The 14,193-nt window shown below is 38.0% G+C and overlaps 2 protein-coding genes across 2 annotated transcripts; both read left to right on the top strand.

Annotated features, from left to right (window-relative positions):
* Positions 1–4,357: 4,357 nt before the first annotated feature.
* LOC102708542 (WAT1-related protein At5g64700-like) lies at positions 4,358–6,498 on the top strand. The gene is made up of 7 exons (XM_006657715.3): positions 4,358–4,533; positions 4,652–4,717; positions 4,835–4,951; positions 5,051–5,294; positions 5,407–5,565; positions 5,644–5,795; positions 5,978–6,498. Exons 1-7 carry the CDS (start codon positions 4,358–4,360, stop codon positions 6,144–6,146), a joined length of 1,083 nt encoding a protein of 360 aa, XP_006657778.1. The 3' UTR covers positions 6,147–6,498.
* Positions 6,499–12,732: 6,234 nt separating this feature from the next.
* On the top strand, positions 12,733–13,552 carry LOC102716708. Its single transcript, XM_006658560.3, has one exon. The coding sequence runs from the start codon at positions 12,831–12,833 to the stop codon at positions 13,452–13,454; it is 624 nt and encodes a 207-aa protein (XP_006658623.1). The 5' UTR covers positions 12,733–12,830; the 3' UTR covers positions 13,455–13,552.
* The last annotated feature ends 641 nt before the right edge of the window (positions 13,553–14,193 follow it).

Genomic DNA, 14,193 nt, shown 5'->3' with positions numbered 1-14,193 from the left:
TTCAGTCCACGGCTACTAATTCCATTTCACATACCACAAATTTAAATATGTTTTATTTGTGTAATCGTGAATTACGTGTGCAGTATGTGTGTAGTAGCTAGACAAAGCACTTTCAACTTTGAACGTGGTAAAGGTGGTCGCATGTGCATCTTTGTAGAAAGAGAGGCACAAAAAAAAGAAGGTTCAGAAAGCTCACATTGGATCTACATGGATGATTCTTCTTCTTTTTTTGCATCCAAGTTCTTGAGTGCTACAAGGAATCGCCATGACTTAATTAGCACTTTGTTATCACTTGTGAGCAGTCAACAAATGGAAATGTTAAAAAGCGCCATTCCCATCACACTTACTGCAGTATACACTGTAGTTGATTATTCAGAAGACCATTGCTAGCAAGTCAATGGATTTAATATGTCATTTGGCCGGTAGATGAGTAGAACATGGCAGAATAAAAAAACACAAATATTACGGAAAGATGAGTCCGGCTATCTAGCTCACCTCGTGGGACTAGCCGATAGACTCATGAGCGTTTGTCAATAGAACATGATAGAATGAAATATATCCATTGATATATATAACAAGCCGATAACCCCGCCCTTTGCCGCGAGAAATAGATATGGTTGCAGCGGGAAATACATATGTAAAGGACACTATTTGTAAAGGGTGTTTTTTAAAACATTAACTTATCATCTTAATCCACTGCATAATTAAACAGTGAAAATATATGAACAGTACAATGGTTAATCAGCTGCAGATAAACGTTGAAAGTAGATAAACAGTGCGGATGAACAGTACAACAGTAGAAGCTGTTGCGTGGCAGCTGGACATGGCTCTTCACCAAAAACATTAGTTTTTATAGACTTGTACATGTATTCAGATTTATTAACATTAATATAAATTTATATAAAGCTAAAAATATCTTATATTATAAAATGGATTGAGCAGATAAGAGGAGGTACAATGATAGACTATAAACCAGCTATAAGCATATTTTAAAGAGATAATAGAGGAGAGAGATGATAACTAGTTACAGCACGGACTCCAAGACGCAGTGTGTTATGATATATGGAACCATGTATTAATATTTTATAGATAACTATTGTATGAATTGGCTATTAGGTTGACTATAAATAAGTAGATGGCTATTATTAAACTTGCTCTCACAGTCTAACGCAGCCATCGGTGAACCAGAGTAAAGCAAAGACTTGACTTGCTACTCTTACTGGTCACCGTAAAACTTTAAGGGTCCGTTTGAACCACGTGAATGAAAAAAAGAGGAATAGAAAAACATAAGATTTTAACAGGATTTTAATAGGAGTGTAATTGTAAAACAGAGGATTATAAAACATAGGAGAAACGTAAGAATGACCGTTTGATTGGATCACAGAAAAAGATAGGAATTTGAGGAGAGATAAATACTCATAGGATTTTTTTCATAAGGTTTTACCTCTTATAAAATTTCCATCAAAACTTATATGGGAAGAGACATTTCATAGGAGTTTCATAGGGTTCGTTCATTTGATTCAAATGGCTTTGTTCGAAAAATTTCTAAATCCTCTAAAATACGTATGAATTCCGTTTGAATAAAACGGGCCTAAACTATTAGCCATATAATCCACGCGTTGCTGCTGATCTGTTGGTGCCTTTGAGGAATGCCTATTACTAGTGGCGGATGCAGAATTTCGACAACGTGATACAGAGTTACTAAAGCTGGATCTAATTAGATAAAATTAAAGCTTCCGAACAGCAAAATCAAGCGAAAAATTTTGACGCTAGTGCAAATAAAGATCATTTGTACAGAAAAATATAACATAGCTAAGTGAAAATGTGATACTCTTGGAAAGGGGATGATTTTGGTCTTAGAATGCTTGTTTTTGGCAAAACCAATGGTATGCACATATTATACCCATTAAATCACATATTCTTTTCCAAAAGAAATGGGCTACAACTTTACCCCCATTTCCCATTGTAGGTCCACCCATGACTAATATTCACTGTCAATAAATTTTATAGTACTCTATATATACATGAATTATATGATGTTAATTTAATGTTTGACCTTTTCAAAAAAATACATGGTAGTTGAATTATAAAATGTATATTGTTGGAGAAACAAAAAAAATTATGTTCAAGCATGAAAATAATAAACAATATGATTTGAAATAAAATAGCATTATTTTAAATAATACCAACAATATCAGGAGATATATAAGCATTAAAAAGGATTGTTTGAGGTGATAAAGAAAGATGTGATTGCGTCAACTAATTATAGCCCTGGCTGTGCATATATAGTTGTAAAAATATTTTAAAGAACAAAAGGGATATCCACTTTAATTATTATATCGATCCAACAAAACAATTGCTATTAATGAACAGTTAGATTACACTTGGTGATAATTAGTTTAAAAAAACAGAGTTGCCGATGCACACTATATTTAGCTAATGCAAGCATCAGGGCATGTTCAAAGGTAGGGTTCATTATCGACTCTTATCTGATCTATGTATGTCAGCAACAAGAATATATTTTATAATAATACGTTCAAAGGTAGAGTCAGATATGGTTTCTACATTAATGCAATAAAAATATTTTTTATTACGCTAGTTTCTTTTTTATCCACCCTTATATAAAAAAGTTTTCTTTAATAAATGCTAAGAGACGACTCTAAGCCGTCATCATGCATAACAACGGCTTTTCTCTCTTATTTTCTCTTTTTCCTCCATATCATCAAATTTGCTTACATGGCGATTAAGAGAGTCAACTAATAAGGGCATGTTCAACGGTAGAGCCTATTGTAGACTCTATCTTAAGCCATGTCAGTAACAACAGTTCATTTTATAATGATACGTATAAGGGTAGAATTAGGTGTGGTTTTTTCATTAATGCAATAAAATATTTTTTATTAAGCTAGTTTCCTTTTTATATATTCTTATGCAAGAAAGTTGTCTTTAATAAATGCTAAGAGGCTTTAAGCATGGCAACAGCTTTTCTCTCTCCTTCCCTCTTTTTCTTCCATATCACCAAATTTACTTACGTTGCGATTGAGAGAGTCAGCTAATAGACATCTTTATATCTTTATATGTACCCTAAGCGTGCTCTCATAAAACATCGGTACTAATGTGGGCCTGAGATACAGAGAAGAATATTCAATTGGAAATCCAAATCACATCTTCCTTTATCTAGAAATCACCCCAAATAACATACTAATATATAAACTCTTTTCCTGACAAAGTGGACAATCAAGGATGATCTTTCCGATCCGATCAAACACAAAATCATATCAGTGTTACGCTAGTAAACACTTCAAAACTCAGTAGTGTTCACAAGTTACAGTACGAGGGTATCAGCTAGTTTCCTACAGACTTGGCTTAACCAGAGTTCATATTTGAGCCAATAACATACAGGACAGAGTGATTTCTTAACGGCGCACATGATATTAATCTCAAAGAATAATCAGATGATTAGCCAAGGAAGCTTCTCCAAAGGGTACAGCCTAAGCTTTTTCCCTAAACAATTTCAGCTTACTCGCACTTTATCCAACAAATTGCCATGCTGTTGATTCAAGTGGCAATTTATTTCATATGTGGACAGCGCACTACTCGTATATCTTTTAGTTAACATGACCATTGCACCAATTAAACCTGTGCTATCTTTTTTTTTAATTTTTTGTTCTTTTGAAAAAAAAATCACTCATCACTCATGATCTTGCCGTCTCAAAATCCTATCCTATCATCCTAACCTGAACCCTTTTGCACACAAGCTTTATCTCTGTTTTATTCTTTCTTTCTGAGTTCCCCTTGCCCATAATATGACCACTGTATCAACCTGAATTTGTTGCTCTGGTCCATCGTAGGTGCATTCCATGCAGAACATGGTAAGAAACTTCAGCTTGCAAACAACTTTAGTAGACAGTCTTCAGTGTTCAGACTAATGTACACTTTAATGATGGTGAACCGTCCATTACTATGAACACAACTGATCCAATTTTCTTATACTACGCCATTACTATGTATAATTTTATAAGGATAAAATTAAAACTAAAATATATATCATTACGACACATTCGTGTATAATATATCATATTAAAATAGATGAATTGGTAAATATATATTACAAAATTTTAAATAAAATATTTAATATACTTATAAAAATACACAGCTACATAATTTTAGTATACTACCACCCTTACTAGAAGGTACCGTAACAATACCCGATAACTAACAGCTAGGCTCTAGCTAAGCTAGGTAGCTTAGCTTAGCTTAACAATCACACAAACACATATAAATAGGGATCTTGGGGGGAGCACACATACACAAACAGTATTGGTGCACACAAGCTATCAGTGCAGGCAGCAAGCAGGCCATGGGGAGCGGCAAGGTGTACGCGACGGTGGTGCTGGTCAGGCTGATCTACGCGGGCATGCACATCCTCACCAAGGCGTCCTTCAACGAGGGCGCGAGCACGACGGTCTTCGTGTTCTACAGGCACGCCGTCGCGGCCGTCTTCTTGCTGCCCTTCGCCTACTTCCTCGAGATCAGGTATGTGTGGCCATTGGCATGATGGCCGGGCTTCTTCAGTATTTCTGCCTGCGTCTGTTTCTGAAAACTGTGTCATGGATGGATGGAAGTGTTGATATGATGTTTGTTTGTTTTGCAGGAAGAAGCAGGCGCCGCCGCTGACGCTCAGATTGTCTGGCAAGATCTTCGTCCATGCCTTCTATGGGTATGTGTGACGGTTAGAACATGAAGGATTTCAGTCAGGAGTGTTTGTTCTGGAGAAAAGCTTCAGTAGTAAAAAAAATTCTGAAACCATTTGCTTCTGTTCTGTTTTGTTCGTCAGAATGGCCGGGACGATAAACCTGTACAGCATTGGCCTCAACTACGCATCCGCGACATCCTCGTCGGCTATCTTCAACATCGTGCCGGTGGTGGCCTTCATCTTGGCTGTCATGTTCAGGTCAGAGAGATCGAACTATCGAAGAGCTAGAACCAAAGAAATCAAGATTAACATGTATATTCAGGTCACTGAGCTGAGCATTTCTTCCAATCCAAGCAGGATGGAGACTCTGAACATGAAGACGACCCATGGCATGGCGAAGGCCTCGGGGATCCTCCTCTGCGTCGGCGGCGTCGTCGTGCTGGCGCTGTACCAGGGCCCCGAGCTCAGGTCCTTCAACCACCACCAGCTGCTGCGCCACGCCGGCGCCGCCGCGCGCGCGCATTCCGGCAAGGACTGGGCGCTGGGGATCTTCCTGATGACCACCTCCGTCGTGATATGGTCCCTGTGGACGGTGAAGCAGGTAGGTAGCTAGCTCGAGATGAACCGGACGAACGATCGGCATTCGATTTTGCTCTGCTCCCGTGATGTTGGTGACCGATCTTGATTCTTGAGGCGGTGGTGGTGTTTGTCAGGGGCCATTGCTGCTGGAGTACCCTTCGAAGCTGATGAACACGACGCTGCAGTGCGTCTTCGCGAGCTTGCAGTCGCTGGTGATCGCGCTCGTGCTCGAGAGGGACTTCTCGCGGTGGATGCTCCCCGGCGTCGTCAGCCTCGTCGGCGTCCTCTTCACCGTAAGATTTAGTTTTGCTTTCGTTTTTCTGGTTGATCGCGAACCTTGAGCTGGAGCTCGGCGATCGGTTTGTGATCAGGGCATCGTGGTGGCGGCGATCTCGTACTACCTGCAGATCTGGGTGATCGAGAAGAAAGGCCCCGTGTTCCTGTCCATGTCGATGCCGCTCAGCCTCGTCTTCACCATGGTCATCGCGTCCTTCTTGCTGGGCGAGGACGTGAGCCTAGGAAGGTAAATTCCCTCGCCGCCACGAACCCCTCTCCGCCTCCTCTCGCTGTCGTGATCCTCTCTCCATGACGCAGCGCACCGCAGCACGCCTACTCTCTCTCGCATCATCAGCCACCGGCAATGTCGTGATCTTGTCAGAGAAGGAAAAAAAAAAGGTCTCACTCTCTCTCTCTCGGTGCGCGCAGCATTATCGGCAGCTTGCTTCTCGTCGCCGGCCTGTACAACGTGCTCTGGGGCAAGAGCCGGGAGGAGAGCAGCGGCGGCGGTGCCGTCGCCGGTGGCGGCGGCGGGGAAAAGGAAGTCGTGGCGGCGGCGGCATCGTCTCCCGCCGACGTCGTGATGGCCAAGGTCTGACAGCGCACCGACGCGGATCGAGGAGCGCCACGTGTCGCCCCGCCCGGCGGCGGCGCGCCGGTGCACGCGGAGAGCCGAGCAGCTACTGATGCAGGCTGCAAGTGGCGCGGGTGAATGAATCCCGAATATCTTTTGCAGCGGTCGGGACAGCGGCGACCGGTGGGCAATGGTGGTGCGGTGGCGGCAGAAAGGGTTAAGGCTAGGCATGGTGGCCGCCGGAGCTGGCTAGCTACACCGGCCGGTGAAGTCGTGTCAAGATTGTTAATTAATCCTGTATTATACTATACTAGTATGTGCCTCTACAATGCAACAGCATGAAAAAGGATGAGTCAAAGAATCCATTCATGATCAATTATATCCTAATTTTTTATATCCTATTTCTTTTCAGATGGGGTGTTTTTATTAAGGGGCTTTGCAAATCCGCCATTGGTTTTTTTTCTAAATTACAATAAGTCACTCGAGTGATAGTTTTAATGATATTTTTATAATTTTTAATGATATTTTTATAATAATATTTTAAACCAGTGACAAATTTACAACCGTCCCTTTTATTAATGCTGGTAGCCCCATTTTCTCTCCTCAGCTTTGAGCTTAGAGAGTAAATCGAGGTCACCTAGTTTTTGCCGAATAAAATTCTAACATAGAAAATGTCCGACATACTACTCCCTTCGATCGGTTTGAAAAAAAATATATTTTAGAAGGACATGGACTCATAAAACAACTTGGAACGTTATTTTTTATAATATATATAGAAATATCGAAAAAAATATAAGATATTGTTGAAGCATCTTGCAAAATTAATCTATATATATGGTCTCCATGTTTTGAAGCAAAATATTTTAATTTATTCATAATCAAAGTTTATGCCAAACGACATACATTATAGAAAGGTGCAAAACGACATGTATTATCGAACCACAGGTGTATTATTGTTACTCACTTCCAAACTGTTGTTTGCTCTCACGCTAGCAGTTTGGCCATCTGCAAAACAGAGCGAGCAATCCTACATTGCTAATTGTGGTATTGCTATGCATTTTTGCTAATGACAAATGGTTAGATACATTTATGAAGAAGAAACCTAGTTATTTCACATAATCTTGTAATGACAAATGACATGAGTTAGTTTAAACAAGCTAGTCTTCCATCTTCTCAAATCTTTACACAACTCAACAAATAAAAACAAAAAAAAACATCGCATTAATGTTTTTATCACTAAAATATATTTTGTAACTGTACTAGATTCATGTAAAGGTGATGGGTGAGTACAGTAGAGTATGTATTTTTGGGTGGAAACCCTTAAGAGTTGTATGTTTTGTACCATGGGACAACGACAGAAGAGGATGTTAGGCGTAGGATAATGTTTTCTGAATTAGAAAGAAGAATGAGGTTTTTTTATAAAAAAAAAAAACTGTGGCAGACTCATCCACCACCGTTGAGCTCTTTTATATAGGAGAGATATTTTTTTAATACTTTCTCCATTTCATGTCACAAGCTATTTTGGTACCAATCAGATTCATCAATTGACAAATGGTTATGCTTTATATATGTAGTGTGCAGATTTGTCAGTGTCCATATGAGTGTCCTAAGAGTAAAAAAATATCATATAATTAATGTTTAACAACCAAAATGAACATTCATATAATTCTATAATTCCAAATATGTATTATTTTAGATGAGACTGGTGTCAAACTCTTGAAAATTTGACTATGAATAGGTTTTAAAATATTTAATTTTAAAACATGGAGATTATTTATATATTAATATTGAAGATAACTTCAATAAAAATAGATATTTGTTAATATTTGAATAAATATTGTAATAGAAAATATTGGTCAAAGTCGTTTTTAAACACTATGTTCTTCTGCCACAACATTTAGAAAAAGCTAAACATTCTGTTAAAATGTCAAAGTATTGTATACTTAAAAATTGAGGGAGTACTAGTTTAAGATGAGCACGCATGAAATGGAAGCTTTCATCAGGGTGATGATGTGATGTGTGATGCGTAAGACGAATCGACATAGGCAGTCGTCACTAACAGCTAGCTTAATTAGCTGCTCGCTAGTTAGCTACTACGTGGTAATGGTAATGCTAATGCTAATGCTAATGCTTGTTTGTTCTACCTGTCGGCCATGTGGGTTGTACTACCCCTAGGTAGCCTAGGATTGTCATGTGCTGGAAAAGCGTACTAGCTACGTCTCGAAAATAATATTTTTTTAGTTTTTTATACAATATTTTAACTCTTCGTTTTAATTGAAATTTTTTACGATTAATATTTTTATTCTTACTATATTATAAAACATGAATAATACTTTATACGTGACTAATTTTTTAAGTTTTTTTTATAAATTTTTCAAATAAGACGAATGGTCAAACGTTGGATAGAAACAATAAAAGATATTTATTAAGTTACTTTGGGACGAAGATAGTAATTAGCCAAAGGTGCTTAATTAGTGTGCCCAGGTGATAAACGGGCCAATTAGAAAACCAGTCATCTTGACCATCATGAATTCAAAGAAGATGCGACTAGAATGAGTTGATAGGGTGGATTAAGCGACATCGGAGACTATTGTTATACCTTTTTTTCCAAATTTTTTATTTGACACGTTTGATTTTTAATATGTGTTTAAGCACTAATCTTATTCAGAAAATTTACATAATTATTAATTATTTTGTTACGACTTAATTTATTACAAATGTATTTTAAACATGACTTATAATTTTATATATTTACACAAAAATCTTGAATAAGACAAATAGTCAAATATATATTTAAAAGTCAATGATGTCAAATAAAACCCGGAGGGATTGAGCACGTGGTATATAAAAAAACGATAAAACTGTTATGTTTTAAGGAGAGAACGTCAATGAAAGTGAGTACAGGCGATTGCAGTTTTGACATACAGTTATCCATATTCATTCTCTTCTTTTTTTTTTTTAATGGATGTAGTAGATTTGGAGACAGATAACATGAAACCAAAATGTTTTGATAGTGTCTTAAGGTTGATAGATAGATCGATTGCCTTGACCAAACGATGTTGTGGCTGTCACCTGATCCCATTATATATAAGATACGTGCGTGCGTGAAGAGGTGAGTGAAAACTTGTTCCCTCTAGCTCGTCGAGGTGTCGCAGGCCAATGGCTTGTTGCTTTTTGTGGAGATTCTTATGCTGGAGTGAATTGGACATGAACGCGTGCTTCTCGATCGACCTAATTAAAATTCTCTTCCGGCCAACCGATTCGAGCAATGCAAGTGCTTTCTCTATTTTATATTTCATATTTTTATATATATTTATATTTACATTCGTCTTATTTAAAATTTTCATCTAAATTTATAAAATTATAAGTTATACTTTAAATTCTCATTATAATAATAAATTAACGTCCTGTCTGGGTCATTAATTAATTACTCACTCGGAAGGATTAGTGTGGATCTAACTGACCAAGATTGATGTGCCACCCACTTAATTCTTACACTGAGATCATTTATGAAATGGTAATAAAGCGTCTTGTTGTTGGGTCAGGCTCCCCTTTTCTTTATGAAATGGTAATAAAGTGTATTGTTGGGTGAGGCTCCACAATGCACTCCAGCCACCGATAATTGTGTCTTCGGTTTGATGGGGAGTTAAATCAATTCATGGGAGATGCAAATCGGTCTTAAAAAACCTGAAAACCGAATTTTGTTTTGTTTTTCGCGGACACTCTTCCCGAACTGCTAAATAATTTTTTTGCAAAAATTTTCTATAGAAAAGTTATTTTAAAAAATCATATTAATATATTTTATATTTTTAATAAATAATAATTAATTAATTATGTAATAATATGTTACTACATTTTTCACGCCGGATAACTAACCCACCTCACATCTCTAGCCAAACGCCGCCATAGTTGTATATGTTAATTAGGTTTTTTTATAGTTTTTAAGATGGTACCAAGAATTACAGCCAAAATTTTTGGTATAAAATTTAATACCTACCAGCATTTTTTAAGGACAGTCAAATTTCTCATATTACTTATATTAATTAGAATGTTGAAATATATTTGGTTTGAAACCACGCAGTAATATATGCATCCAGTGCTCATGTTCATGAATCACTTTACCATGAATATAGCCCCATTCAACTTCAATAAATAATACTACCTCCGTTTTCATAACATATAATGTTTAACTTTTTTTTACAACGTTTGACCATTCATCTTATTTAAAAATTTAGTACAAATATAAAAAATAACAAGTCATGATTAAAGTTTCTTAAGTAAGTCACAAGCAAAATAAATAATATTTCCATCATTTTTTAAATAAAATAAATAATCAAATATTACTAGTAAAAACAAATCAAACACCCTATGTTATAAAGCGGAGGGAGTAGCACCTTGTCCCCTAGTGCGGCTAATTAAGAACACACCAACCCCACTCTCTCGTCAATGCCACCTTGGAATATTTGATACTACCACAAGTCCACATGCTATAGATCAATGAACCTAAAAATTTCCCTGTGCGCAAAATTTCCTTTTTGTCAGCACCATATATACCCGTCTTCTTTCTTACCTCTACCTCTAGTATCCCTACTTTGGCCCTGTTCGGCTAACGTAGTTTTGGATAAGTTATCTAGCGTGAAAACGTAAAAATATATTAGTACATGATTAATTATTTATTAAATATAAAAAATAAAAATAGATCAATATGATAAAGTAACTTCCTATAGAAAATTTTCGTAAAAAATTCACAATTTAGCAGGTCAGAAAGCGTGCGCACGAAAAAAAGGAATTTGGATTATTATCGTCACTGTCGAACACGGCCTTCACCATCTTAGTTAGTCATTCCTTGCAATCCTCATGCTCTCCACCATCACGGATGACAAGATCCACCACCTATATATCTCGCTATCAGGTTACTATTGGTATAGCATCTCTCTAGCCCTTTGAGTTACTACTGAATTAGACGTCATAATCTCCTAAACCAAACCCTAATTCAATGTTGGAGTAAAATTGGACAAAATTCACACTAATTACTTAAAGGGAGTATGCGAGACATGGACCATCTAAGTATCTGCCGCCCACTTACGTATAGAGTCGTTTGCAATTATTATTGTACAGTAGTTATAGTTGACAAATAGGTTCTATAGGAATCCTATAGACCCATATGTCAGCTACAGACGATCTGCACCCTCCTCCCCCCACACGCACAACCTCTCATCCCACCACCACAATCATGGAAAAACTCTTCCAACCCTGAAAGATAATTCAGCATACCATGAGCTAGCTACATCTCATTCTTTTTTTTTTATCAAATGTACATGAATATGGCAAGGCTAGTGTATAAATCATGTCGAAGCCTACAGATCGAGAGAGAATTAATTGCTCACAACCCCAATAAAAATGAGGATATTAAAGATGTGTGGCGGTAGAGTTAGGGGCTATTTGGATCAGGATTTTTTTAAGTCCTTTGTCACACATCGGATATTTGAACGTTAATTAGGAGTATTAAATATAGACTGATAATAAAATTAATTGCATAAATAAAGACTATTTCATTAGACAAATTTTTTAAGCCTAATTATTCCACGATTAGTAAATGTTTACTTTAGCATCACATTCGCTAATTATGGACTAATTAGGCTCAATATTCGTCTCGCAAAATAGTCCAGAGTATGGGGTGGGTTTTATTAATAGTCTATATTTAATACTTCTAATTAGTTTTCAAACATTCGATATAACGAGAACTTTAAAAAAAGTCAATGGAAAACAAACATGTACTTATTAATATCACTAGGTAAGTTGTAAATCGTGGTGCATATAATTACATACTCATAAAGACACTTCAATATAGAAATTTAATAAGATCCATAGATTTATATTTGAGTCTCTGTCTCTTGAACAAGTGTTAATTAAATTAAAGGTGCACAAACCGTGGGTGGTGGTGATGGTGTGTGCAGTGTGTAAATGCACGTATGTGTGTCTTCCACGTGGTCCGAAAAGAAACTCAACAGAAAATAGTCTTTACCAAATTTTATTTTGAGAAGAAAATAACCTACAAACACGGTTTTGTTTGTGTGACACTGCAAGTAAAACGCAGCCCAAAGGCAAATAAACACCGTACACACTTGTTTAGAGCATGTACGATAGCAGACTATAAACTGGTTATAAATATATTTTAAAGAAATAGAGAGAAGAGAGAAGAAAGGTGGGCTACTAATTTATAGCCAGCTGTACATGGATTTTAAAATAAAATGTGTATGACATGTGGCACTATGTATTAATATTTTTTAGGTAACCCTGGTATAAATTAGCTATTAGATTAACTACAAATAAATTAGAGCTAATAGTTAGCTATACTATTGATCTTTGCTCTTAGTTTGAGTGACAGCCCATATATGCAACCGACACCGGTTCATATATTCACACATATATAATAATATAATAATCTGTATCGATCGGTTGGGTAAAACGCCCTTGCTTACAAGACATTAATTCTCCCAAGATGCACACGAATTTCCAAACAACCAAATCGAAACCCAAGAATCAAGTTAGCTCGAGCACGTCCCTGGACATGCAAACAAAATCCAGATCAAATATATATAAACTCGATCCAATCACGATCAGCCATCGCTCACACACACTGTCACTGATCATTAATAATCAGCTATAAGCTAGCTAGCTAGGGGATCGAGCAGCATATATCGAGAGATGACGCAGAAGAAGTCGGGGACGAGGAAGGAGCACAAGGCGGCGTGCTGCTGCCTCGCCGGCGTCGTGGCGGTGCTCGGCGTGCTGGCGCTGGTGTTCTACCTGGTGTACCGGCCGCGGCCGCCGCGCGTGGTGGCGACGCCCGTGGAGGTGACTATCGAGCTGTTCAGCGTGCTGCCTCCGAAGCTGAAGGCGGTGGTCGGGGTGCACGTGGTGGTGAGCAACCCGAGCAACTCGCCGTACCGGTACGGCGAGGCGCTGGCGTCCGTGACGTACCACGGCGAGCCGGTGGGGGCGTCGGTGGTGCCCCCCGGGGAGGTTGGCGGGAAGGCGACGAAGGTGATCGAGCCGGCGACGGTGGTGGACGGGGTGAAGGTGGCGGAGAGCCCGCACTTCGCGTCCGACGCGGTGGCCGGCGTGCTGCCGTTCGTGGCGGTGACCAGGGTGGAGGGGAAGGCGCTGGTGCTGCAGTCGTTCGAGGTGAGCGTGTCCGTCGAGGTGGTGTGCTACGTCCAGATGTACGTCTTCCACGGCGAGAGCAGCTCCAGCTGCGCCTCCACCGTCCGCACCGCCACGGAGACCATCTCCTCGGGGCCATCAGGCCGTGCTGCACCCAACACCTAATAATTAACTTATCCTCTTCCTCCATTCTAAACGACTCCATATATAACAATCTTATATACACGATTAAACATCACCTGTTATCGTAAACCTGGACAGACCATTCTATCCAGATTCATAATATAAGGTGATATATATCTAATCGTATACTATGTTTCTGTTATATCGTAGAACAAATGGAGTATATTTCTAGCTGTAGTCGAATGATACAAACTCTCTTCTATTACTATTTTACAGTCTTTTTTTAATGATTTCGAGTATATAGACTCTCTTGGTTCCCATTTACTTGAACACTATTGACCATTGTTGTTTAATTTTGATCATCAATATATGATATTTAAATTATAATATTCAATCTGCCATGTATATTTCAATACTATATAGTATATCTCCAAATATTTGCAAGATTTGCTGCAAAAAAAGGGGTGGACAAAGTCTGTATAAATTGTGTCGATTGACAAGTATTTGGGTTGGGAGGAAGTATAGAGTAAATTTCATAATACTATATAAACTTTGACCAAATTATCATAAAACTATATGGTTAAGAATCTTAAGATGTTGTATTAAACTATAGATATAACATCAATTTTGTCACAAAACTACATATCGAAAGTTAAATATGGCAAAGCTACATATTTTGCAAACAAGTTATCATAAAACCATATATTTAGCATTTATTTAATCACAACACTATAATATCTAGAATTCAAGAAGAATAACGGTAGAAGGGATTTCAGCTCTA

The sequence above is a fragment of the Oryza brachyantha genome, chromosome 7 (genome assembly GCF_000231095.2).
Source record: "Oryza brachyantha chromosome 7, ObraRS2, whole genome shotgun sequence".
Taxonomy (NCBI): domain Eukaryota; kingdom Viridiplantae; phylum Streptophyta; class Magnoliopsida; order Poales; family Poaceae; genus Oryza; species Oryza brachyantha.
This window is presented reverse-complemented; position numbering and strand designations above follow the sequence as displayed.

Bases quoted from the DNA above. Each gene is read 5' to 3' on its own strand.
- LOC102716708 (XM_006658560.3), top strand. From the start codon at position 12,831: ATGACGCAGAAGAAGTCGGGGACGAGGAAGGAGCACAAGGCGGCGTGC.
- LOC102708542 (XM_006657715.3), top strand. From the start codon at position 4,358: ATGGGGAGCGGCAAGGTGTACGCGACGGTGGTGCTGGTCAGGCTGATC. The intron at 4,718-4,834 runs GTATGTGTGACG...TTTGTTCGTCAG, and splicing joins TTCGTCCATGCCTTCTATGG to AATGGCCGGGACGATAAACC. The intron at 5,566-5,643 runs GTAAGATTTAGT...GTTTGTGATCAG, and splicing joins TCGTCGGCGTCCTCTTCACC to GGCATCGTGGTGGCGGCGAT.